Source organism: Staurois parvus, unplaced genomic scaffold (assembly GCF_062004578.1).
Source record: "Staurois parvus isolate SC_StPar_1 unplaced genomic scaffold, SC_StPar_1.0 ptg000415l, whole genome shotgun sequence".
NCBI classification, from domain to species: Eukaryota; Metazoa; Chordata; class Amphibia; order Anura; family Ranidae; genus Staurois; species Staurois parvus.
The window spans coordinates 3,533,666-3,560,748 of NW_028318211.1; the positions used below are offsets into that span (position 1 = coordinate 3,533,666).

General features: G+C 41.2%; 1 protein-coding gene across 1 annotated transcript in view; it reads right to left on the reverse strand.

Moving 5' to 3' along the window:
- Positions 1-882: 882 nt before the first annotated feature.
- LOC149454877 (immunoglobulin superfamily member 1-like) overlaps positions 883-27,083 on the reverse strand; it is a 56,676-nt gene continuing 30,475 nt past the window's right edge. Inside the window, exons 4-9 of the mRNA XM_089686955.1 lie at positions 18,379-18,651; positions 13,657-13,947; positions 12,102-12,383; positions 6,060-6,119; positions 5,684-5,780; positions 883-1,227 (exon numbers count right to left, since the gene is read on the reverse strand). Of these exons, the coding sequence (XP_089543081.1) occupies positions 1,197-1,227; positions 5,684-5,780; positions 6,060-6,119; positions 12,102-12,383; positions 13,657-13,947; positions 18,379-18,651 (1,034 nt within the window). The 3' untranslated portion in view covers positions 883-1,196. The remainder of the gene's footprint in view (positions 1,228-5,683; positions 5,781-6,059; positions 6,120-12,101; positions 12,384-13,656; positions 13,948-18,378; positions 18,652-27,083) is intronic.

Consider the following 27,083-nt stretch of genomic DNA (forward strand, 5'->3'; position numbering starts at 1 on the left):
TCCTGTTCTATGCTGACCTGGATGTAGTTCTGTGTACAACATGATTCCTCACACCAGCATCTTGTGTTGTCTGCATTCCTGTACATGAAACATACACCCCTGTCCCCTGCCTCTGAGGTGGCGCTCAACTGCATGTTGTACTGCTCTCCAACTACAATTGTAAAAGATTCCTTAGCGAATTGCATCAGCGGATCAGATCCAAAGGTGGCTGCTGTGCAATTTTCAAGTCTTGATGATAGGTTTGCTTTAATGAGTTGAAGGCTTTAAACAAGTTAACAGCACCCTCTGAAGTTGAAAGAAATTATCTATTTTCTTGGAGAGCCACTTTAATCTGTATGGTTGCATCTTTTTAGTGTTTCATTGGTGAGTTGTGTCTGCTTAGCAAAACCAGGCAATTGCTGACAAAATCACACAGTTTTAAAGAGCTTAACTCACTAATAGTGTTACTAAACCCAGGCTCCTGCATTCACTATATCTGGTCCCCCACAGTACACAGAATATGGAAATGTAATTATTTTATTACATATAAACTGCTGAACACCTTTTCTCATCAGAAGTTAGAGTAGTCTTGTGGCTTCTATCAGTGTCCAGCCAAGCTCTGGTTACAGTTTATAGGAGTAGTTTTCTTTCTGCTCAAGAGGATGTAGAACCCCTGACATCTGTCTGGACAGTGCTGATTGGCCATGTGCTGATCACATGCACTCTCCCGAGAAAAAAAAAAAAAACCTCTCTAAGTATACACACCAAACTGAGCATGTGTAAAGTGCCTGTCTGTCTTATCAGGAGATAAGAGTTGGTCGCTTGAAAAAGGGGAGGAACAGAGAAATCAGGATCAAACAGTCTTTTTACATAATGCAGAGAATTGACCGCTTAGGTTCCACAGTGAGTATAACAAGCATGCTTTACTGCATATACAGACTGATTTTACGGTTGTGGGTTTAGTAACACTTTAACTTATTCAGCTTTGGTATTATAACTTAGATAGGTTGTTAGACCATAAAAATATAGGCTGGACTAGTTAACGGTAGATGTTCATCTCTATTTCATCTATTTGTAACATATGTTCATATCAGACAAATTGCTAATAAGTCAGAATAATAACGTCTGTTCTGCAAGGGAACAAAAGGCATGCATGGCGAATAACATTACACGTTCTTGTAAAGGAAGGCAGCAGAATTTGTTCCTTTTCAGTTGTATCACTGTGCCTCTGCCTCAAACTTCTTAATTCTGAAATGAAAAAAAAATGTCAAACAAGAAACTCACAAATACAGCAGGCAATGTTCCCAAATAAAAATGTATTTTCATTTATATTTGTATTTATTATATATCCTCAATCTAATTGTCACAATTGACTGGCTATTTTTATTCTAATACGGCTGGTGTTTGGTCAGTGCAAAACTTGACATATACAGGTAAAACTCGAAATATTAGAATATCGTGCAAAAGTTAATTTATTTCAGTAATGCAACTTAAAAGGTGAAACTAATATATGAGATAGACTCATTACATGCAAAGCAAGATAGTTCAAGCTGTGATTTGTCATAATTGTGATGATTATGGCTTACAGCTCATGAAAACCCCAAATCCACAATCTCAGAAAATTAGAATATTGTGAAAAGGTGCAATATTCCCGGCTCAAAGTGTCCCACTCTAATCAGCTAATTAAGCCATAACACCTGCAAAGGGTTCCTGAGCCTTTAAATGGTCTCTCAGTCTGGTTCAGTAGGAATCACAATCATGGGAAAGACTGCTGACCTGACAGTTGTGCAGAAAACCATCACTGACACCCTCCATAAGGAGGGAAAGCCTCAAAAGGTAATTGAAAAAGAAGTTGGATGTTCCCAAAGTGCTGTATCAAAGCACATTAATAGAAAGTTATTTAGAAGGGAAAAGTGTGGAAGAAAAAGGTACACAAGCAGCAGGGATGACTGCAGCCTGGAGAGGATTGTCAGGAAAAGGCCATTCAAAAGTGTTGGGGACTTTCACAAGGAGTGGACTGAGGCTGGAGTCAGTGCATCAAGAGCCACCACACACAGGCGGATCCTGGACATGGGCTTCAAATGTCGTATTCCTCTTGTCAAGCCACTCCAGAACAACAAACAACGTCAGAAGCGTCTTACCTGGGCTAAAGAAAAACAGACCTGGTCTGTTGCTCAGTGGTCCAAAGTCCTCTTTTCTGATGAGAACAACTTTTGCATCTCATTTGGAAACCAAGGACCCAGAGTATGGAGGAAGAATGGAGAGGCACACACTGCAAGATGCTTGAAGTCCAGTGTGAAGTTTCCACAGTCTGTGTTGATTTGGGGAGCCATGTCATCTGCTGGTGTTGGTCCACTGTGCTTCATTAAGTCCAGGGTCAACGCAGCTGTCTACCAGGAAATTTTGGAGCACTTCATGCTTCCTTCCGCAGACGAGCTTTATGGGGATGCTGACTTCATTTTCCAGCAGGACTTGGCACCTGCCCACACTGCCAAAAGCACCAAAACCTGGTTCAATGACTGTGGGATTACTGTGCTTGATTGGCCAGCAAACTCGCCTGACCTGAACCCCATAGAGAATCTATGGGGCCTTGCCAAGAGAAAGATGAGAGACATGAGACCGAACAATTCAGAAGAGCTGAAGGCCGCTATTGAAGCATCCTGGTCTTCCATAACACCTCAGCAGTGCCACAGGCTGATAGCTTCCATGCCACGCCGCATTGAGGCAGTAATTTCTGCAAAAGGGGCCCAAACCAAGTACTGAGTACATATGCATGCTTATACTTTTCAGAGGTCCGATATTGTTCTATGTACAATCCTTGTTTTATTGATTGCATGTAATATTCTCATTTTCTGAGATTGTGGATTTGGGGTTTTCATGAGCTGTAAGCCATAATCATCACAATTATGACAAATCACGGCTTGAACTATCTTGCTTTGCATGTAATGAGTCTATCTCATATATTAGTTTCACCTTTTAAGTTGTATTACTGAAATAAATGAACTTTTGCACGATATTCTAATTTTTCGAGTTTCACCTGTATATCCATGACTGTTCTAAAGAACTATTGATTGGCAGTCAGGTCTATGGTCACCTTTAGATACAGTGGGGCAAAAAAGTATTTAGTCAGCCACCAATTGTGCAAGTTCTCCCACTTAAAAAGATGAGAGAGGCCTGTAATTGGCATCATAGGTAGACCTCAACTATGAGAGACAAAATGAGAAAAAAAATTCAGACAATCACATTGGCTGATTTGGAAAGAATTTATTTGCAAATTATGGTGGAAAATAAGTATTTGGTCAATATCAAAAGTTCATCTCAATACTTTGTTATATATCCTTTGTTGGCAATGACAGAGGTCAAACGTTTCCTGTAAGTCTTCACAAGGTTGTCACACACTGTTGCTGGTATGTTGGCCCATTCCTCCATGCAGATCTCCTCTAGAGCAGTGATGTTTTGGGGCTGTCGCTGGGCAACACGGACTTTCAACTCCCTCCAAAGGTTTTCTATGGGGTTGAGATCTGGAGACTGGCTAGGCCACTCCAGGACCTTAAAATGCTTTTTACGAAGCCACTCCTTCGTTGCCCGGGCGGTATGTTTGGGATCATTGTCATGTTGGAAGACCCAGCCACGTTTCATCTTCAATGCCCTTGCTGATGGAAGGAGGTTTGCACTCAAAATCTCACGATACATGGCCCCATTCATTCTGTTCTGTACATGGATCAGTCGTCCTGGTCCCTTTGCGGAGAAACAGCCCCAAAGCATAATGTTGCCACCCCCCTACTTCACAGTAGGTATGGTGTTCTTTAGATGCAAATCAGCATTCTCTCTCCTCCAAACACGACGAGTTGTGTTTCTACCAAACCGTTCTATTTTGGTTTCATCTGACCATATGACATTCTTCCAATCCTCTTCTGGATCATCCAAATGCTCTCTAGCAAACTTCAGACGGGCCCGGACATGTACTGGCTTAAGCAGGGGGACATGTCTGACACTGCAGGATCTGAGTCCCTGGCGGCGTAGTGTGTTACTGATGGTAGCCTTTGTTACATTGGTCCCAGCTCTCTGCAGGTCATTCACTAGGTCCCCCCGTGTGGTCCTGGGATTTTTGCTCACCGTTCTTGTGATCATTTTGACCCCACGGGGTGAGATCTTGCGTGGAGCCCCAGATCGAGGGAGATTATCAGTGGTCTTGTATGTCTTCCATTTTCTAATTATTGCTCCCACAGTTGATTTGTTCACATCAAGCTGCTTGCCTATTGCAGATTCAGTCTTCCCAGCCTGGTGCAGGTCTACAATTTTGTTTCTGGTGTCCTTCAACAGCTCTGTGGTCTTCACCATATTGGAGTTTGGAGTGTGACTGTTTGAGGTTGTGGATAGGTGTCTTTTATACTGATAACAAGTTCAAACAGGTGCCATTGATATAGGTAATGAGTGCAGGACAGAGGAGCATTTTTAAAGAAGAAGGTACAGGTCTGTGAGAGCCAGAAATCTTGCTTGTTTGTAGGTGACCATATACTTATTTTCCACCATAATTTACAAATAAATTCTTTCCAAATCAGCCAATGTGATTGTCTGGATTTTTTTTTCTCATTTTGTCTCTCATAGTTGAGGTCTACCTATGATGCCAATTACAGGCCTCTCTCATCTTTTTAAGTGGGAGAACTTGCACAATTGGTGGCTGACTAAATATTTTTTTGCCCCACTGTATGTATAGTGAATAGTACAGCATCCCTAGCAAGTCATATTGTCCTCATTCTTTTGAGTGGGGACACCCTACCAGTTAGTTCCTAATCTTCCCACCAAGACACTGTTCATTTTAATGGTAAGTTTATACAACTCTTTTTCTATTATTATTAGTATGTTAAATTCTATTGGGATGACTGGAGATCACAGCATGCATAGCCCTATCTTGGAGGTTTTTGAAGAAGGAGGTTGTGAGACACTGAGCAGGTCACACAGTATAGATCTCAGAAGAGTGGGGACTTTTAGGTTTGTTGCTTTCCAGGGATACTGAGGGAAGGCTGTGGGTTCACCAAGGGTATGTGCACTAAAAGTGCAGTCACCCTTTATATGAAAAAGGTCAGTTTAAGGAAAAGCTTTAGCTAACTATAATAATCAGAATTCAGTGAAAAGATTAATTATGTGTGTTTGGAATTGGTCACCATTCTTACCATTCTTACCACATATGTGCTAATTCAATAAGTCAGCACAAAGTGCAATGATTATGTACACAATGCTGTAAATTATTAGCAGCCAGTCAGGATTATTGTATCCATCTATGGTGATTTATGGTAATCTAAGATCCAATTGATTTAGTGGTTTGCACCCCATTGCATTATGCAGGCCATAGATGGGTCGTTTATCGGCCAAATTTTCGTCCGCACGAAAATGGGTGCATCCAGCACCCTCCACCATCTGTTAGACACATAAAAAATCCCTGACACCCACAGAGTTAAAGAATGGGACAGATTATTCATATACTATGCCTCAGTTACCACACTTATTAATTAACATTTGCAACAGTAATCCATGCATTTGTTGGAGGTGTCATATATAAAACAGCTGAGACTAGATGTCCTACTGTGGAGGGTGAAATGGTAAGGCCCCCAAAAAATAAAATAAAACAAGTAAGTAAATATATATATATATATATATATATATATACTGAGTTAATCTTAAATTCTGGAAATGCTGGGTATACCTTTGTTGAATTACAAGTAGGTAGACACCGAAGATGGCGAGTACAAATATCAAGACTAGAAGTTTTCCAGCAAGTAGGCTTCCATAGAACTTTAAACCTGTAAATGAAACAGAAATGTGTATTACAAAGAATTTATAATATTTTATTCACTTTTTGATATCATGCCTCATAATCATAATGCCTTGTGGACCAATGTAAAAATGTGAAAACAAATTGTTATTAACAATTAACTTCCTTTAACATTCCTGCTTAGTTTTACTTCTATGTGGTTGAAAACGTAAGCATACCTTGTTTGATAAAGTTTTCTTTTATAAGAGATAATAAAATGGAAGAACTCTTAAACATATCTACTGGGATAAATATTTGCGAGCTATACCTGGTTTTGAAAAGATATTGTCTTTGAAGATTTGCTCCTGGCAAATTCTTTGGTCTCCTCCTAAAACAAGGACATAATTATATTGTAATCAGAATTAGTGATAAAAAAAAACACTATTTGCTAAATTATAGATAAATATCCATACTTTGGGCTTAAATATTACATTTAGCTTACCTTGCCAAGAGCTGGCCTCTCCATTGTGATGAGATAAGGCCCTGTATATACAATATAGGTATATATACAGTATATACAGGGTTAGACAAAAAAATGGAAATATTACATAATTTGCAGATGTGAAAGTGACGACATGTTTCCAGTTGAAAGCGGAAGTGATTGATGTGAATGTACAATACTGTATATATGTAAAGCACTGCGTAAATTGACGGCACTATATAAGTACCTGAAATCAATCAAATCAATCAAGTGATGTAACATTCTTCTACTTCCGCTGTGTGATGAGACACCTAGCTAACAGTTGGGAAGCCTCACTTTTTGTCATTCACTGTCTGCTAGTAATACTATGTCAGAGCTTACTGAGCTTCAAAGAGGGCAAATTGTTGGTGCCACTTAGCTGGTGCCTCTGTGACTGAAGTTACCAATTTATTTACCGTGTTGCAAACTACAGTATCAAAGGTCATGATGGCATATATAGTTTCTGGGAAAACGTCATCTCATAAGCATAAGCACAGCCGACAAGAAAAAGAGACAAAAGGACATTGCACAGGATTGTGACCCGGAATAAGAAAATTGCTGCAAAAGTGACTGCAGAGCTCAATCTCAGTCCTGTGAGATCACAAACAATCACAATCACAACTTCCACCCCGGCCTTTTACTATCCTTAAAGTAGAACTATAGGAAAAACTTTTTTATTCATTTTGATTTGAGTAAGGGGGGTTATAATCCCTGTTTTTTTCGCCATCTGTTTCCCATTTCAGAGATATTCCTTCACTTCCTGTCCCATAGCCAAACAGGAAGTGAAAAGAAATCCCTGCAAGGAAGGGAATTCCTTGGGGAGCCCCATGTCACCAGAACTAGTGTACCCATTGGAAGATTTCCCAACTATTACTTTTCTGGGGACAACCCAAAATGTGGGATTTTCTTTACTTTCACTGTTGTGTTACACTATTTGATTTATTATTATTTCTATGTGACCATTACTTGTTTATTATTGCTCTGTGTCTTTAAGCTGTCTTCTCCTGTCTAAGCTGAGCTGTTTCTCTCACCATACTTGTGTATATCCCTCCCCCCTGCCTCACTGGTAATCATTCCACTGTATCCTATCTTCCTGAATGTATCTTCCATGAGGGTACAACATTAACGTTTTTCTACCTATGATATTCTCCATTAAATGGAACATTCAAATGGATTTCCTCATCTAATTTCCTCAACATGTGAGTTTATTCATTTAGTTAAACTATCTGACCCAATGCAAGGGATAAATTCAACACCACGTGGTATAGCTGTATACATCACTGGAGATAAAAGTTTATCGTCCTATAGTTGAGTCAGAATAATCAATTTCAATGATAATGATGTACAGGATAAATAGAAAGGGTGAATCTCCTTAACGGAGGGCACCGACAGCAATAAAAAACTATCAGGGGTTCTAATTCCTCTCCACTCTATTCAAAACTAAAAAAAAAAGTTTAGACATTTAAGGTATACATGTGCTTGTCTGAATGTAACGGAACCGGACCCGACTTCACTACGGTATTTCCGTTAGACTCCCGCTCAGGGGCAGACTGACAACTCATGGGGCCCCCGGGCAATAGGGGATCATGGGGCCCCTGTGTCCTTGCCCAAACTCAAAAAAGCCTATGAAAAAGGTACCAGGGTACCAGGGGCATCTCATGGGGCCCCCTACTGACCCCAGGCCCTCGGGCAGTGCCCGAGTTTCCAAATGGTCAGTCCGCCCCTGCTCCCGCTTCCCTGACCGAACACAGATCCACGGACACCACTGCTGACCATACAAGACGAGACAGCACCAGGCTTCTTAAGATAGGAAGTAAAACTGCTTTATTTTAACACGAACACAAGATATATACACAGGGTGGGGAAATACAACCAGTACAGGAAACACATCAGCAGGCCATCCCATCAGGGGGAAGGGCTGCCGGAAACACCCCCCACCAAACCAAGACACACAATGGAACAATGGGATGCAGCACCTGGAAGTGAACAATGGACACACCAATACACAAACATTACATCCCATAATAGTTTGCTAGAACAATGGGGTGCAGCTGCCTGGCAGAGAACAATGAACAATCCCCACACCAATATTAGAACATTTCACACAATACTAGGACAGATCACCCTGTACCTCTAACAGGCACAGGGTGCCTTACACATAATGGTGGGAACATGGGGGGCTGAGACAGGGGTCCCCCCACCCCCAAAAGTCACTCCTGTCACACCTTTAGTTATACTTTAAGCATTTGATAGACATTTAAGCTATACATGTGCTTGTCTGATTTCTAGGAAGTATAGTAAAGCAGAACTAAAGTCCCATTTGTAAACATTTACCAAGGCAAACTCCATAAAGTTAAAGACAATTTGCCTTTTCTTTCTGTATAAAACTACCTAGGGATCCTGCCAATGCAATGCAAAAGGGAGGCAGTGCAGAATTCAATGCAGTGAAATAATGTGTAGTTTCCACTGGGAACCCTCCTTCTTAAAGGTAGTCAGTTTTGGCCATCTTTATCTTCCCCCAAAGGTGTTATGTTTGACAACATAGCACTGTCCACATTACTTGGAGAGGAGGCCATTAGAAATGATGTGTGTGTGGGGGGGGGGGGGGTTTCTTCAATCCCTCCTCTCAACCGCAATGGTGAGAAGAGTGTGGTAGACCAGCCCCTGAGATGACATCATGGAGGCTATGAAGGAGAATTCCAGCATAAGGTGCTATAAGTAAAAATAGGAGTGGCCATAAAGAAGTGCATAAGTGTATAAGAATTGCATAGGCATCAATAATGGGGTTGTATTTAAACTGAATCCATGCCTAGGCTTTGCACACTAAAGAATTTACCTACTGTGAACAAGCAGTAAAAGCACTCAAAACAAGCCCCATTTACCTATGTAGGTATAGGCTTTGTAGGGAAATTAATCTTCAAATTTTATGACATACTGTAAGCACTGAAATTGTAGCTTTTTTTCTTATTACTTTCTAATGCAGGCTGCCAGTTCTCTGCCAGTAAACACACAGGAGGGGTTTCTATGCTGTTAGATATAAACTAAAACCTGTCTTTAAAGTCTTTGTGGCAATATTTGAGAATTAATTACTTCACAGTACAAGCAGCTAGAGAGGTCAGGGATGAGTTGTTTTAAAGAGGATCTAGAGGCAAAACTGTTTTTTTTTTCACTTTGGATAATGTAGAGGAGGGTATAACCAGTGTATTTTTTTTGCCATCTGTGTCCCATTGGGAAGATCTACTTTTACTTTTGGTCCCATAGCCAAAACCGTAAGTGAGAGGAAACCCCTTCAAAGTGAGAGAAACTCTGGTTGACAACAGGGTTACCAAAACCTGTGTCTCCATTGGAAGATTTCACCTCTGTGCTTATTGTGGTGACAACCCACAATTTGGAATTTTCTTTCACTTTCACTCTAGGGGATAGCTGTAAACTCCCCCTCATCCTCAAAAAACTCTATTTACTTGGTCTCCATGACAATATATCTCCGTTGGTTTGAATCTTACCTATCTCACTGCACCTTCAGTGTCACTTACAACTCTACTTCCTCCTCTCCTACTCCTCTTACTGTCGGGGTCCCTCAAGTTTCTGTCCTTGGACCTCTCCTGTTCTCGATCTACACTTCTTCCTTGGGTCAGCTGATAGCTTCCCATGGTTTCCAATACCATTTATATGCTGATGACACCTAAATCTATCTCTCTACTCCTCAGCTCACCCCATCAGTTTCCACACGTATCACCGATTTACTAACAGACATATCGGACTGGATGTCACTCCACTTCCTAAAACTCAATCTATCCAATACTGAGCTCATAATATTTCCTCCCCCACGTGCCTCTTCCCCTGATTTCTCAGTCAGGATCAGTAGTGAATATCAATATAAAAAAACCCCAGCGCACAAGACCAACCCTTAAAAAACAGTCATGAACCAAGGTTGTGAATTGCTGCTGCACACAGGTCAAACAAACCAAAACAGATAAAAACAATATTCAGCGCAGATCACCACCTTAACAAAATTATACCTAAATTAATTAGTGACAAAAAATATTAAATATGTGAATATTCCAAAACAATTAAATAATTATTGTGTTAACCATAGTGAAGTCTTAATCATAATAAAGTGTCCACAAGATATATAAAGTCCAAATGAAATGAAAACTTATATCCCAGTGCCAAAAATACTTCCACTATCCACCAGTGAAAAACCAACTTCTACCGCACTCACCAGATGTTGGTGAGTGTTGCGTCTTTTAGGATAGTTAAGGGCTCCTAGACCCCCTTTAAGACCTCCAGGGTTCCTTTCCACCACAAAGTATAAGATATTCCTCCACTCTCTCCTGCCTTTTCCTCTCTCCAACTCCACAGCAGTGCAGGGAAAAGAAATACCAATAGTGTAATACTGCTAATAAACTGTGTTATACCAAAAAACGTTTACCAGACTACTCATTTATCATGATCATAAACAGCGTTTAATTGCTATTAGAGCTGCCACAGAATCATGGGTTTCCACATAATTTGAAGCCGAGACCTCACAGCCTGATCCAACAGCAGGATGACAGGATACAGGATACACCATTCAACAATGAACCAAAATGGCCGCTTGGAACGCACCGCTCGGCGTGCGTTCCACTCACCGGAAATGACACAGGACATACAGACAGCCAACCGGAAGAGCGTCGACGCGTTTCACCCCACCCACAGGGCGTCCTCAAGAAGGATCAATAGTACCACTATCAATCCATCCCTGCATACCAAGGTGCTAGGTGTAACCCTGGATTCTGAACTATCCTTTCAGGCCCACATCCAATCCCTGTCCAAATCATGCTGCCTCAAACTTCGAAACATCTCCAGAATACGCCCCTTTTTAACCAATGATGCCACAAAGCTCCTAATTCACTCCCTGGTAATCTCTCGACTCGATTACTGCAACTCCCTCCTAATTGGTTTACCTTTACATAGGCTATCCCCCCTCCAGTCCATCATGAATACTGCTGCCAGGCTCATCCACCTTACCAACCGTTCAGTGTCTGCTACCCCTCTCTGTCAATCCCTCCACTGGCTTCCACTCACTCAACGAATAAAATTCAAAATACTAACAACAACTTACAAGGCTATCCACAACTCTGCCCCCAACTACATCACCAACCTGGTCTCAAAATATCAACCAAACCGCTCTCTTGAATCCTCCCAAGACCTTCTGCTCTCTAGTTCCCGTGTCACCTCCCCCAATGCTCGCCTCCAGGACTTCTCCCGAACTTCTCCCATCCTATGGAACTCTCTACACCAATCTGTCCGGCTGTCTCCTAATCTATCCACCTTTAGACGATCCCTGAAAACCTTTCTCTTTAAACTAGTCTATCCTGCTTCTACCTAGTAAACCACCATTTATTTCCTCCATCAGCTCATCCCCCCCACAGCTATTACCTTTTGTATCACTCAACCCCTCCTCCTAGATTGTAAGCTCTAACAAGCAGGGCCCTCTGTTTCCTCTTGTACCAAATTGTATTGTAACTGTAATGTCTACCTTCATTTTGTAAAGAGCTGCGCAAACTGTTGGCGCTATATAAATCCTGTATAATAATAATATAATAAACAGGACATATTGAAAGGGTGAATCTGGCTAAAGGGACACAGACAGCAAAAAAATCTAGCAGGTGTTCTAATCCCTCTCCACTGTATCTATAACAAAAAAAAAAGTATTGCCTTTAGCTATGTCCATAGTCAATGCACAGGTGCACTTTAAAATTGAACTTAGCTACCTATATACTACACTATAATGATTTTGTTGTGTTGTCAATACATTTGGCTAATATTTTTAACATTCAACTGTCTTTTAGCTAAAACAAAACCTACCTTCTGCTGACAAGAATTGTTCAGAACTGCTTTGTGATAGGATCTCTTCTCCTAATATTGTTTGAAATGTCCGACAGGAGTAGCATCCATCAACAATCAGCATGTAATTGAAGACAAAAGAATTAACCTGATCACTTGATTCTATTTCTGCTCCATATCGATAAAACCGATATCCATGGATTTGGGAAAAGGAAGGATTCAGTACTTCACATACCAGTTCTACTTGCCGATTTTGGTTTTGAAGCCTGTAGGCATAACGCAACCTTGGTATTGGAGGCTGCTCTGAAACACAATTTATTGCATGATATAGTGGTGATGACACATATTAAAACAAATAATCCTATATCCTTAGTAGAATGTGAGTTTTATCACAGGCTCTGGTTATGTGTAAATGGTAAAAGTACAGGTGAGATGAGCTGGGGGAAAGAATACTTCGAAGGAAAAACATACAGTCCAGAAAAGCTAGGAGTGAATGTTAATGGTTAGTTTAAAGCTAATGGTAAGGTTACAGAAGAATTAGTTAAATCCTGCAAGGGCGCAAGTGCACATGACACTAGCCTTGTTAAAATCTCTCTAGTGGATGACTCAGGTACTTTACATATTGCATAATTCTAAAATACGGATCCTACATATAACCTTTCCAAAAGTAACACCCTATTCCATGACCTGATTCAGAGAGAAAAACACCCAAGCATATCCCTTTGGAAACCTACCAAACACCCAAAATTATCCACGTTCAAAATATTTAGATGGTCTTTTAGATACCAGTCCCAGCTTATATGTCCTTACTTCCCAACTCCCAACATATTGTGGGCTGGGACCTGGAAGACATACAGTTGTCAGCTTATATAATTCTTAAAGCGGAGCTCCACCCAAAAGGGTAAGTTCTGCTTTAAGGACTGCTCCCCTGCTCCCCATTAAGGATTGGCACCTTTGGGGAGTGGGTACCCCAATTTGACAGGTACCCGCTCCCACTTCCGGTCCGATCGCCTAGGTGATTGGAAACGGAAGGTGTCCTCCCTCCCTCCCTCCCTGTAGTCTTTTGGGACATGTGACAGGTCCCAGAAGACTACAAGACCATTCATGAAGTGCAGCGTTACTCGCACATGTGCAGTGGGTACCCAGCTGTGAAGCCACAAGCTATCACAGTCGGGTGTCCACAGTGAAGATGCCGGCCTCTTGGAATACAGGATGGCCAGAGAAATGAGCTGCGGGGGACACACCACGGGACCGAAGAACAGGTAAGTGGCTGTTTTTTAAAAGTCAGCAGCTACAGTTTCTGTAGCTGCTGACTTTTATTTTTTGATAAGTCGAGTGGAACTCCGCTTTAAGTACCTATTTGGAGGTCTACACTCTCTGGATTCACCGTATACACCAAAACCCACTCCCAGTACCCCACTGCACAGCCTATGGGGAATGTCTGGTAGACATCTAAACGTATCCATCATTTTGAAAGCTCCACAAGGCTCACTCCAATATGGGCAAATTCACTACCAGAACTAACTATTTATATGTTATTATTGGCTCTCTTGTCATTGTTACGTCAAAATCTTACCTATCACAATCAAAGTTTCTTCTCTGGAAAGGTTAGACTGGATGTTTCTTCCTGACAGATTAACAGTATACCCGCAGGAGTAATTTCCAGTGTTCTGTATCTGTAGTCCTGTATATTGCAGAACTCCAAAGTCATTAGATTCATATGTTTCTCTTCCGTTTTGATAAAGTGTGATTCCAGTTACTGCTGAAGACTGTCCTTTGGGTAGTTGACATTGAAGGACTGCTGACTGATTTGTTATAAAGACATGTCTCTGGGGTGTCACAAAGAGTGATGGTGCGGGTGGTTTCTCTGGAAAAGAAACCAATACATTCATTAGATTGTTTTGCTTCACAGTTTGTGACTTAAGATTTCTAGATGTTATACTATATGTCTTAAAGTGGTTGTAACGGCTCTAGATCTTTTACCTTCATGCAGGAGCTTCTCTGTGCAAAGCAAATGCATAGAGCAGGTAAGTATGACATGTTTGTTATTTTTGTATTTCAATTGTTTTTATTAACTTTTGTAAACAATTTACAAGAAGGATTAGAGCAAAAGAAACGCCCACACTGGGGCTATCAATGGTACATAAAAAATATAGAAATCAGTATTGAAACTCCAACAGTGCAAGAGGCATGCCCACGTAGAGGCAATCAATAGCACATAAAATACAGAAACAGTGATATAACACCACCAAAAATTTCCAGTCAAAGGCAAATATCGGTCGCCTCACGTAATCAAACAGAAAAGAAAGAGAAAAAAGGAGTAAAGAAGGAAGAAGAAAACAAGACCAGAAACAGGGATCCAGGAACGCCACCACCATACAGCGCTATAAACACAGACTAGCCGGGGGGAGCGTGGGAAAAGCATATGCCAACCACGGCTCCCATATTTTCAAAAATTTTAATTGGGAGTCATTATGGATACTCGACATCTGTTCATTGAGCATCAGAGTGGTCATACAGTCTTGCACCCCCTGAAGAGGTACAGACGGGCTCTTCCATGCCTGGGCAATTGTTCTAGTGGCCGACAAAAACAGATAGGAAGCCAACTTCTGCTGATGAGTCAACAGGCCCAGGATGGGGCAATGAAGCAAAGCATAGCGAGCCAGGAGACAGAGCAAGGTATAAAGAAGGTCAAAGACACGAGACCAAAAACTAAGCAGTCTCGGACATTACAACCCTATATGCAACACATTTCCTTGATGGTCACAACCCTGAAAGCAGCGATCTCTATAGGCAGGGTTCTCATGGGCTATACGAACCAGGACCCAATACCAATGAAACAGTACTTTGTATGCTGCCTCCAGCATGGCCATATTAAATGAACATTTAGCTGCAAATGACCAGGCCTTATTCTAGTCCTCCAGATCCATGACACTCCCACTGGACAACATATGATAGAGAATTACACATTGGGCATCTATGCAAGGATGCATAGAGTAGGTAAACAAGACCCAAGGCATCCGGAGACTGGTGGCAAAGCTGTTCAAAGGCTGATTTCTGATATGGAAAGGCGGAATTGCCATGCAGCAAGGTCAAACAGTGCTGCAATTGAAGGTAATGTAAAAATTCTGCCTGAGGGATATCCCGTGATTTCCAAAGAGAGTTCCAGGTGGGGAAGGATTGAGAGGTCAAAAAGTGTCGCACCTGTGAAAAACCGTTGGTCACCCACCAAGAGAACGCCCATGGCTGATCCAAACCCGGCAGAAAAAGAGGATTATTGATAATCAGATGCTAGGGCAGAAAGGGCGACATCAAGCCACTAGAGTAGCAGCCCGAATATCACACTCATAGGCCATGGAGCAAGATGGGACTCAATGTCCTGAGGCGTTGGGCTGGGTGGAGCCATAAAAGCGTCGACGGTGCAACGGGGGCACAGTTAGGCAGGTCCAAAAGGACCCAGAGAGGTACATCAGAGGAAGTGTGCAACATAGTCAGGGGGGATTTCTGGCTTGCCTGGTAATACTTAGCTACATTAGGCACCCAAAGACCTCCCTGCAGTCTATGAGTAAAAAATGTGTTTCTAGAGACTCTGGGGCATCTGTCAGCCCAGATAAATCGCATAATCCTCGCCTAAAGTAACTGGAGAAAATGAGAAGGAACCCGCATTGGGAGGGTGCAAAAATAATGCAACAATTTAGGCAGGAAAGTCATTTTCACCGAATTAACCCGTCCAATCCAGGACAGGTGCGGGAATTGCCAAGACTATGTTTGTTATTTTTAAACAAAAAAAGCTGCATTTAATATCACTTTCAAGTTACAAAAGTCTTTATACCAATAATGAATAGTTTCAAAGAAAGACAAGATTTATGAAACAGCTAAAGAGGCCTTGATATAGCAAGGGGCAAGGGGGAGGAGCAAGCTGTCCTTTATTTTATCATCTTTACACATGTATAAATTATCTGCTGGGCAGGTGTCAAGCATTTGCATAGGCACCATAAATGTTTGCAGTATTGCTTGTAAAATGTTTATCTACTGTGATCTCTAGTTGCAGCCAGTGTACAAAATACAGTCTTCTTGAAATACCCCAATATAAAATACTGCATTACGGTCACTAGATGGAGCTGGACATTCTCTAGGAGATAAATGCTTTAGAAAAAAAATGGCATACTTTTGTGATGCCCATACGAATGCTTAAAACATCTGCACAGTAAACATTAAATACATAGACCCTTTAAAGTATAACTAAGGCCAACATTTTTTTCTTTCATTTTAGATAGAGTAGAGTGGGATAAATCCTGTCAGGATTTTGTGTTTGTCATATTTGTCCAATCTGGGAAATTTTCATTAACTTCTTGTCCTATACGCACAACAGGAGGTAAGAGAAAAATACCCTCTTAGATAACCATTGCCAGATGGAGTGATTCCATTGGAACATTTTCCCTGTATTTCTGTTCTGGTGGCAACTCAAAACTTTCCCTCACTTTCAGGGGGGTTGGGGTATGGGGTGAATCTCCCCAGGGGCAAATAGGAAACAACAATACACCAGCAATCATTTTGATCTTGTAGGTAGGACATCTACTGGTAGTTAGTGAGTGGCTGCCCCGGCCAGGAGGGAGAGGGTTAATTCCTTATATCACTGCTCCTGGAGTTGTCTTTGTGGGTTTTCTGGGTCTGACCCACTGGTCCTGTGTTGTTATAAAAAGGGACTGGGATCAGAGCACGCTTCATAGAGCTGGAATTCCCTCTGGCTGTTACCTGTTAGAGTCAATTACATTCTACCGGAGACCTATGTCCTGAGACCTTCCACAAATGGGGGAACTGCTGGACTTGCAGTCTGCCTTGAAGATGCCAGTTCTGGAGATCTGCCATTGTGGACTTACCTTTTCATGGACTTCACCTAAGCAGGTATGCTGGGGCAGCCAAGTCTGAGTTAGGAACTAGTTTAGAGGAAAACTGTTGCCTTTTTGACTGTAATGTATTTGAGTAAAGCTTTTGAAACTTTGCCTATGTCTGGTCTGAAGTTATTCAAAAGGGGTGTAAGCAAGTAACTGGTACACATGTGGCTTCCAGTCTCAATCAGTATGTACATTGGGGTATGAAAAAGGCAAGTGGTTACTAAAGGGTAACAGAGGTCTAACAAGCAGCCTGTCATGAAGCATGTACCTGTGAAATATGGGGCATCCTCTTGCAACAAGAGAGTTGTTGTCGGCATTGTCTCCCTTGGCTGTTTGTCTCCCTTAGCAACAGGAGCAGATTAACGCTCGGAGGGCCCCGGTCAATGCAGAGGTATGGTGGAAGAAAAGTTAAGTGAGTGCTTACATGGAGTCCACGCTAGGTACATGGCAGGACTCCATTCCATTACTGGAAGTGAGGTAGTGGAGATATGCTGGACAGGTGGAGTGGGCATTGCCTCACTATGTTCCTCCTAAATGAAACAAGTGACTGTAGCGGTGTACATTGACACAGGGTCTAAGAGTTAACCGGAGTTCAGTTCATTGCTCAAGTGGACATGGTGCATGGCCATCTCTGAGTTGGAGGTCCACCTTAAGGTTGAGATCCATGAAAGTGGCCTCCGCCTTGTCTCGGCATTGGTGAGCAAGGAACCTGTAAAGTTACCCCATGTGTAAGGTGAGTGATCCTGTCCTAGGTGCTCATCATAGCCCAGAAGAACCCACCTCAGGGCAGGCCTCCTATGTGATCTACACTTGAAGGGGAACCTGGAGTAAGTACCACCCTCCTACCCCCCAACACCAGCTTACAACTTGATATGCTGTATTTTGGCTTAACAAGATGCAAAGAGTAAAACTTTTGATTGAATTGATGAAGGGCCTTGTACCCATTATGAATTCTGGTGAAATGGGTAGGTTTGTTTACTAAAGCAATAAAAACATGGTGGCTGTTAACTCCAAACAGGTATATTCAAATATAAAAAGGTTGTGGCCTGAGTTACATCTTATGTTCTATGCAAGATTCAACACTAGATTTAAATGCATTTCATTTTGACATGTGTATGCAAAGTATTAATGACTGTGCAGCCATAATTATAGTATGTATGATAACAGCATGCAAAAAAGTGGCTTTGATGATTCCAAAACTGAAATCTTGTCCTGACCAAAGACCATCTGGTGTCATCCATTATTGTAAAGGGGGAACCAGTATAATTCTGGATGAGATGAAGCAAGGGTAGGCAGAGTTGTCAGCTAAGGCTGTCAGAAAGCCTGCATAGCATAGCATAGCATAGCATAAGTGCAACTAATTACAATAAAGTTCAAAACAGTAACAGACTTTTTCCACCTACCCAATACTATAAGAGCTACAAAGTTGCTCTCTGATGATTTACTTCCATTTTCTATGTAATAGATGCAGAAATAACGTCCATAATCACTTGGTTTAAGGTAAAAGTTCAGTACATTACTTGAAGTACTATTAGAGGTTACTGCTGAGTCTTTGTAGAAAATGTATCCAGTAACAGTGGATGGATTGTTAGCCACACATCTAATTGTGAGACGTTCTCCCACTATGTATACCGCTTGCTCGGGTTGAAACTGAAGAACTGGATTGGCGAGTGCTTCTAGAAGGCAAAGAAAGTAACAATTATAGTAAAAAAAAAAAACAATAGGACCCAGGTCAGCAATGCTTGTGTTGATAGCATTAGACTGAGAAGCTTCTGAGATCATTCCGAATTCATTGATAGGTACATTTAAAGTGATTAAAACACCCCTTTACATAAACCCACTGAAGTAACTAGCCTCGGTTGATTGACAGTGAAGAAGCAAATCCTCCCACATAAGCTATGCCTATTTATCTGCAGCCCTCTCTCTTCCAGAGTCTTCCAAAGTACACCGATGGTATTTCTCAGCTTCCAGGAGGCAAGGGTGGGGACCTAATGACACACACGGCATAGCACAGAGCAGAGAAGAGAGCTGAGTGTAATCTGACATCTGAGTGGAGGGATTGGACTCCCCCCCCACCACACACACAGCTTTACTGAGAAACATGCTTATCTGAGCCTGTCAATCACCTCTTGTGTGCAGGAAAAGGGGGAGGGGGGTTAACCATGGATTGCCTGGTGTCAAAGAAACCTGTCAGATGTGATTCATGAAGATTGCAGGGGATGGTGAGAGCAGCCAGAATCCACACAAGGTGCTATGGTTTGAAGCAAGTACACACTATATAGGAATATGCTTTGTTCATTTTTCCTTTTCAAGTTCTACAACCAGTCTAATCAATTCCTTTTGCTAATTAAGGGCAGACCTGCACGAGTTTATGTTTCGCTCTGAAATATAAACTGTCACAGGTGGCACAGGTAGACCTGTAACTGGTCCACCTGCTTAGTTGATGTGGTGCATGCCACTTGTGACAGTTTCCTGTGCCATTATAGTAGTGCAGGAAGTTTAGTTAATTCCTAGGATTGAGTTTGTGTGGAAAACTGATCTTTTAGTATATATCTATACTTGATTATTAGAAGCTTGTTGCATTGGTCTGGGAGGAAATATCTACCTTTCTCTTAGCTTTGAGAAATAAAAATCTTTATAGCCATATTGAAACTTAAACCAGAGTGCTACAAACAGGGGCGGACTGACAACTCATGGGGCCCCTGGGCAATAGGGGAACATGGGGCCCCTGTGTCCTTGCCCAAACTCAAAAAAGCCTATGAAAAAGGTACCAGGGGCATCTCATGGGGCCCCCTACTGACCCCGGACCCTCGGGCAGTGCCCGAGTTTCCAAATGTTCAGTCCACCCTTGGCTACAAATAAGGTAAAGATTAAGGGCCAATTTAAAGCAAAACTGAACTGTTTCATTTGGGATAGAGTGAGGGAGGGTTATAACTCTTTGTCCCATGGGGGAGATTTTCCTTCACTTCCTGCCCCATAGTCACCTCAGGAAGTGAGAGGAAATTCCTTCAAAGCAAGGGAAATCCTTGGTAGTCACACTGGAAGATTTGCCCTCTACTCCTGTTCTAGTGATCACTCAGAATTTGGGATTGTCTTTTACGTTTTGACTGTCTTGGTGATAACGGTCAAATCAAGAAGGTGAATCTCCCTAACAGGGACAGCAATACTGACCAGATAGGTGTTCCAATCCCTCACCACTTTATCTAAAACTAAATAAAAAGATTTAGCCTTCAGTTATACTTTAGAGATAAAATAACACAACAAGCTTTTGCTGCTTTGCTGAAATATTAACCGTGTCCCAACCACCATATAAGGAAATGATGGACGGCAGCAGTACTCTCGTTCTGGGAGGATGTCATATGACATCCTTGCACTCTAATTGGGCATGCTCCCCTGGGGGTGTGCGACGATCGGTGGTGCTCTGTGTCCCTGGAACACAGTAGATCACTGATCACAGTAAAGAGCCGATGACAGGCTTATCATGTGATCAGCTGTGTCCAATCACAGCTGATCGCATGTAAACATGGAACTGTTGGTTATCGGCAGTCCTCTCCTCACATTAGTGGTGTGAACCTCCTGCACTCAGACTGATTTTAAACGATAATATTAATAGCGAAAAGCTGCCAACATTAAATCATGTATCCAATGATCCTCAAAAATTAAAATGTGAAACAAATGTAGCGCTAATCGCTTAATGTTCAAATAAATCAATGTGCAAATAAAATCCCCTCAATTATAAGTGAATAAACGTGCTATTATACATAACCTCGTGCTTACAAAGAAACACAAAAAATTCCTATAGTGATGGTGAAAAACCAGTCTTATTGACTGACATAACAGTGCATATTTGAACAAATATACATAAACACACAATGTGCACTAATATATATATATATATACACACCTACACAAATCCCATAAAGTGGATAAAACAACCTCATGTGCAAAAGTGAACTCTGATTAGTGACATAGTATGCACACAATAATCTATTTTCATGCGTTTTTAGAGTCCAATCTTTCAATAATCACACTCCAGTGAACAAAACCACTCGTGCTGATATCTGTGTTAAAACGTGGTTTGATGACTATACAAAAAATCATCCGATCACCGGCTGGATTAGCCTCTCACCTTACAGACTCGACCCTTGCGAGTCACAGCGTTTTAATAGGATCCCTCTCACAGATCCTCCAGGTTAGTATCACTTCAAACGACAGGTCCCACTATGTGCAGATCTCCCTCTGGGGATCAGAACTCCAATACTGGCTCCTTCTCCAGGCAGGGTCACATACTGCGCTAACCACTCACATGTAACATTGACAGCGCGTGAGGAAAGGAGAGACAGTAAACGGCATTCCTCAGAGGGGACATCTACACTGATCAACAGGTCAATGATCATCAATGCCCTGATGATCAGTGTAGCCCTATCAGTGCCACCTGTCAGTGCCCATCAATGCCACCTGTCAGTGCTCATCAGTGCACATCAATGCCACATAGCAGTGCCTACCAGTGCACATCAATGCCACATATCAGTGCCCATCAGAGCTGCTTTCAGTGCCAACTATCAGTGCCAGTCAGTGCCACCTATCAGTGCCAGTCAGTGACGCCTATCAGTGCCACCTATCAGTGCCAGTCAGTGCCACCTATCAGTCCCCGTCAGTGCCACCTATCAGTGCCATATATGAGTGCTGCCTTTCAGTGCCACCTGTCAGTGCCGCCTATCAGTGCCATATACGAGTGCTGCCTTTCAATGCCACCTATTACTGCCAATCAGTGCCACCTATCAGTGCCCATCAGTGCCGCCTATCAGTGCCATATATGAGTGCTGCCTTTCAGTGCCACCGATCAGTACCAGTCACTGCTGCCTATAAGTGCTGATCAGTGCCGCCTATCAGTGTCATATATAAGTGCTGCCTTTCAGTGCCCATCAGTGATGCCTGTCAATGCCCATCACTGTAGCCTCATTAGCGCACATCAGAGAAGGAGAAAAATTACTTATTTACTAAATTTTATAACAGAAACTAAGAAAAAACTTTTTTTTTCAAGATTTTCAGTCTTAGTTTGTTTAGCAAAAAAAAAACCCAATGGTGATTAAATACCACCAAAAGAAAGCTCTGTCTAAAACAAAAATTATAAAAATTTCATATGGGTACAGTGTTCAATGACAGCGCAATTATCATTCAAAGTGCGACAGCGCTGAAAGCTGAAAAGTGGCCTGGGCAGGAACGAGGTAAAAGTGCCCGGTAGGCAAGTGGTTAAGGTTCAATTCGGAGAATTCCTTTGTAGGGCTTTATTCTGCTAGTAGATATTATCAGTCTGGTGGCCAGCATAATTCAAACCACTTCATCTGAGCTCAGTGCTGGACCCACCAGAATGGAAAATACTCATCCAAGCTCTACTGCTGTGAGAGACAGATGGGAGTGAGAAGCCAATGTTCAGCCTGGAGAGTCCACTTCAGAATATGTAGTAATATAGTCGGCAACACGGTCACTTCTTCATAACTAATCTTTATTAGCACACAATAGGAAATGTAAGATCCATAAAAGCTAATGCGTTTCGGCCAAAGCCTTCCTCGTAGCAGACACAAAAGTAAAACATCTAGATATATATATAACATAACAACCCCCTTAATGTGAGGGGCGCTGTTAGCGTAATTAAAAACATCAATTAATAAGTAATAGGTAAGAATTAATCAATAGAGGTCAGGAAAGCAATCCTGATCCACAAAAATAAATGACATGGGTCTGGATATGAACATTAATAAGTATCCTAATCAAAAAAACATCAAGCACATACATAGCAACCTTATAAAATATTACAATAATATTTTGCTAGCTATGTATGTGGACATGTCATCAAACAAAACAACAGGCAAGCAAATCAAGATATGTTAACTGATACAAAGAGCATTTCTCATTTATCTAAAAAAAGTTAACATCCATTCTATTAAAGCCATGGGTAAGCCTCGTGTTGAGCATGTGGATCCATCACACCTTGCAATGGAGTAGGATGTGGTATGTGTCATGCCCTCTTATTGGCTTTTCTATCTTTTCAAGACCAAAATAGGAAAGAAAGATTCAAGATTTCCTCTCTAAAATGTTTAGAAACATTTTGAGATATTTTGTACATGCAAACTGTTGGTGTCATTGTAGTGTTCTGATATTCTAATACATAAGAGGCGAATAGTGCACCCCACCTACTGGATACAACAGGCACTACACTCAACAATGTAAATAACTGATTTTGAGTTGCAATTGATGTAACACTTCAAAGGACACATTTTTCCATGAAAAAAAAGAGGTGTCTGTAGTGTTTTTCTTATGCCTTTTGCACTGTTTGCACATATTGGCACTGCACAGATAAGATTCAGTAGTTCTCAACCACTCACTAGAACAGCGGGGAGATTTAGAGCAAAATAAAAAAATGCTTGCGGTGCCAAACTTAATAGGATAAACTAAGAGTGGTTGCAAACACCAAATTGCGTTCCTACAACACTAAGAAATAAATGAATAGATAAATAGTGCTGCACTATTCACTAAACCTAACCATAAAGCAAAAAAGTAAACACCTGACAGAGCCCCCTACTAAGGTGATATAAGTGCATACCTAGATTCACAAACTGTCACTGGGTTGCAGGTGTTATGGCTTAATTAGCTGATTAGAGTGGGACACTTTGAGCCTAGAATATTGCACCTTTTCACAAAAGGGGCCCAAACCAAGTACTGAGTACATATGCATGCTTATACTTTTCAGAGGTCCGATATTGTTCTATGTACAATCCTTGTTTTATTGATTGTATGTAATATTCTAATTTTCTGAGATTGTGGATTTGGGGTTTTCATGAGCTGTAAGCCATAATCATCACAATTATGACAAATCACAGCTTGAACTATCTTGCTTTGCATGTAATGAGTCTATCTCATATATTAGTTTCACCTTTTAAGTTGCATTACTGAAATAAATGAACTTTTGCACGATATTCTAATTTTTCGAGTTTCACCTGTATTTATATTTATCATTATTATTATTATTATTATTTATTTGTACATATGTTAAAGTTTCACTTATTGATTTGTTCATATTTGGTATTGCCCAGCAGGGCATCTAGTCTGTTTGGATATTTTCATTCACTTGTGTTTGGTTATTCTCTAGGTATGCACTAATATCACCTTAGTTAGGGGCTCTGTCAGCTGTTTACTTTTTGCTTTATGGTTAGGTTTAGTGTTTAGAGCAAAATAAATTAGGTGATAAAGTAGCACCTAGGGTGGGAGCTTTTCTACTGGAGAAACTGCAACCTAGCTTTGAGATATCATATAAAGCTCTATCTGCATTCAGATTGGTAAACACTGTTTAATAATGCTGAAAATCTGATTATACTGCATGGAATGATGTCACAAAATGAACTTTTTTTTTTGTTTGAACTAGATCTTTTTATACCGATATTGCTTGGTACTGTCATTTCATTGATGACTTGATTCTGGTGTGGACAGGCTCTGTTCCTGAGACAGAAAAGTTTATTTTGTGTTTAAATAACAATCATCTAAGCCTCGAATTTACATACAATCATCATTCGGAAAGCATAGACTATCTAGATTTGACATTAAAGTGTTACTAAACCCAGGACTCTGCATTCACTATATCTGGTCTCTCACAGTACACAGAACATGAAAGTGCCATTATTTTAGTAAATATAAACTGTTAAATATCTTTTCTCATCAGCATTAGAGCAGTCTTGTGACTTCTATCAGTGTTCAGCAGAGCACATATTAAAACGTCTAGGAGTAGTTTTCTTTCTGCTCTAGGAGGTTGAACCCTGAACTCTGTCTGGACAGTGCTGATTGGCCCTGTGCTGATCACATGCACTCTCTCAAGAAAAACAAAAAACCTCTCTAGCAATACACACCAAACTGAGCATATGCAGAGTTTCTCCACATGATATGTTTTATCAGGAAATAAGAGAGGGACACTAGAAGAAGGGGAGGATCAGAGAAGTCAGGATGAAACAGCATTTTAACACAATGCAGAGGATTAACCCCTTAGGTCCCACAGTGAGTATAACAAGCATGCTTTATTGCATATACAGACTGATTTTACTGCTGTGGGTTTATTAACACTTTAACAGGACACGTAGAGAGTGACAACATCACTCCTAAAACATACAGAAAACAATGTGCGGGCAACTCCCTGCTACTTGCCTCTAGCTGTCGCCCCATACATACCATCAAAGTGCTACCCATAGGTGAATTTGTCAGGGCAAAGAGAAATTGCTCTACACAATCTGATTTTCTTAGGGAGGTTAGTATTGTTTCTGACAGATTAAGGGTGCGGGGTTACAGTGAACAACTGGTGGATCAAGAGAGAAGTGCTGCCATGGAGAAGGATCGGGACAATCTGATCAATGGATTGTTAGGTCATCATAATAAAATAATATAAAAAATCTACATCAAACAACAAAGTTCATTTTGTGACCACATATGCTATGCATTATGATCAGATTGTCAGAATGATTAACCACTTGATGACCAGGCTATTGCTGAATGACTACTACAGTGCGGCTGTCTAGTTCTGGGAGGGCATCATATGACTTCTTCCAAAAATTGCTCCACCTAGGGTGCGCACCCGGTGAACTCTGTGATTGCTTTGGACACAGCTGGTCATGTGGCATGGTAAAGGGCCAATCATAGCACCCTTTTACCATGTGATCAGCTGTATCCAATGCCACAGCTGATTCACAATGTAAATACAGTTGCCGGTTATTGACTGCACTTTCCTCATGCGGATCACCGCCGCAGATGTCAGTCGCCGGGTCACAGCCGCTCCTTAGCAGCTATGTCCCGGCAATCGGTGGCAAACAGTGACAGAGAGCACAGCTGCAGTAGCTGTGCTGTCTGTCACTTCCCTGTCAGCTCGAGGATGAGCTGATCGAGAAAGAACAGTTTCTCTTTCTCGATCAGCCTTGTCCCGTGCAGCACACACCTCCGCCCCCTAGTAAAACACTCCCCTCACTCCTATAACCCTTCCCTGCAAAATAAAGTTAACCCCTTCCTCCCCATTGCCATTAGTACAGTGTCAGTGTTTTTTTTTTTGCACTGATCACTGTATTAGTGTTTTTGGGGATGTCAGTGACCCCAAGTCAGTACCCCCCAATGTCAGAATGTCCGCCGCAGTCCCGCCATAAGTCGCTGGTTGCTGCCATAAGTCCCTGATCGCCGCCATAATTCGCTGATCGCCGCCATTATTAGTATAAAAAAAACCCTAAAAATCCCAGTATCTTTCCCGCCATTTGTAAACGCTATAACTTTCACGTAAACCAATTAATTTGCACGTATTGGGTTTTTTTTTTAGCAAAGACATGTCGCAGAATACATTTTGGCAGAAATTTATGACTAAATTTGATTTTTGCATTTTTTTTACTAGACATGTTTTATAGCAAAAAGTCCAAAATATTGTTTTTTTTTCCTCAAAATTGTCAGCCTTTTTTTTTTATAGCGCAAAAAATAAAATGTATTCATTTATGTACCATATTGCATGACCGCGCAATTGTCCGTTAAACTAGCGCAGCGCTGTATAGCAGAAAAATGGCGTAAATTGCAGTATTTATACCATAGTTTGTAGATAACTTTCACACAAAGCAATCAATATACACTTATTGGGATTTTTTTTACCAAAAACATGTAGCAGAATACATTTTGGCCTAAATTTATAACCAACTTTGAGTTTACTAAAAGTAAAAAAAAGTTTGCTGAAAGTAAAAAATATTGTTTTTCTTCAAAATTTTTGGCCTTTTTTTGTTTATAGCGTGAAAAATAAAAAGCGCACAGGTGATCAAATTACATCGAAAGAAAGCTCTATTTGTGTGAAAAAAGGGATGTAAATTGCGTTTGGGTGCAGCATTGCATGACCGCGCAATTATCAGTTGAATTAGTGCAGCGCCGACTAGCAAAAAGAGGCCTGGTCATTAAATACTTTTTTGTATTCTATGAGGAACGCTTTGCCGAAACGAATTGGTTTTTATGGATCTTAAATTTCTTATAATTTAGATTATTTATGAAGAAGTGACTGAGTTGTCGGCTATATTACAACAACTGCTGGACCTATCAGCACCTTCCT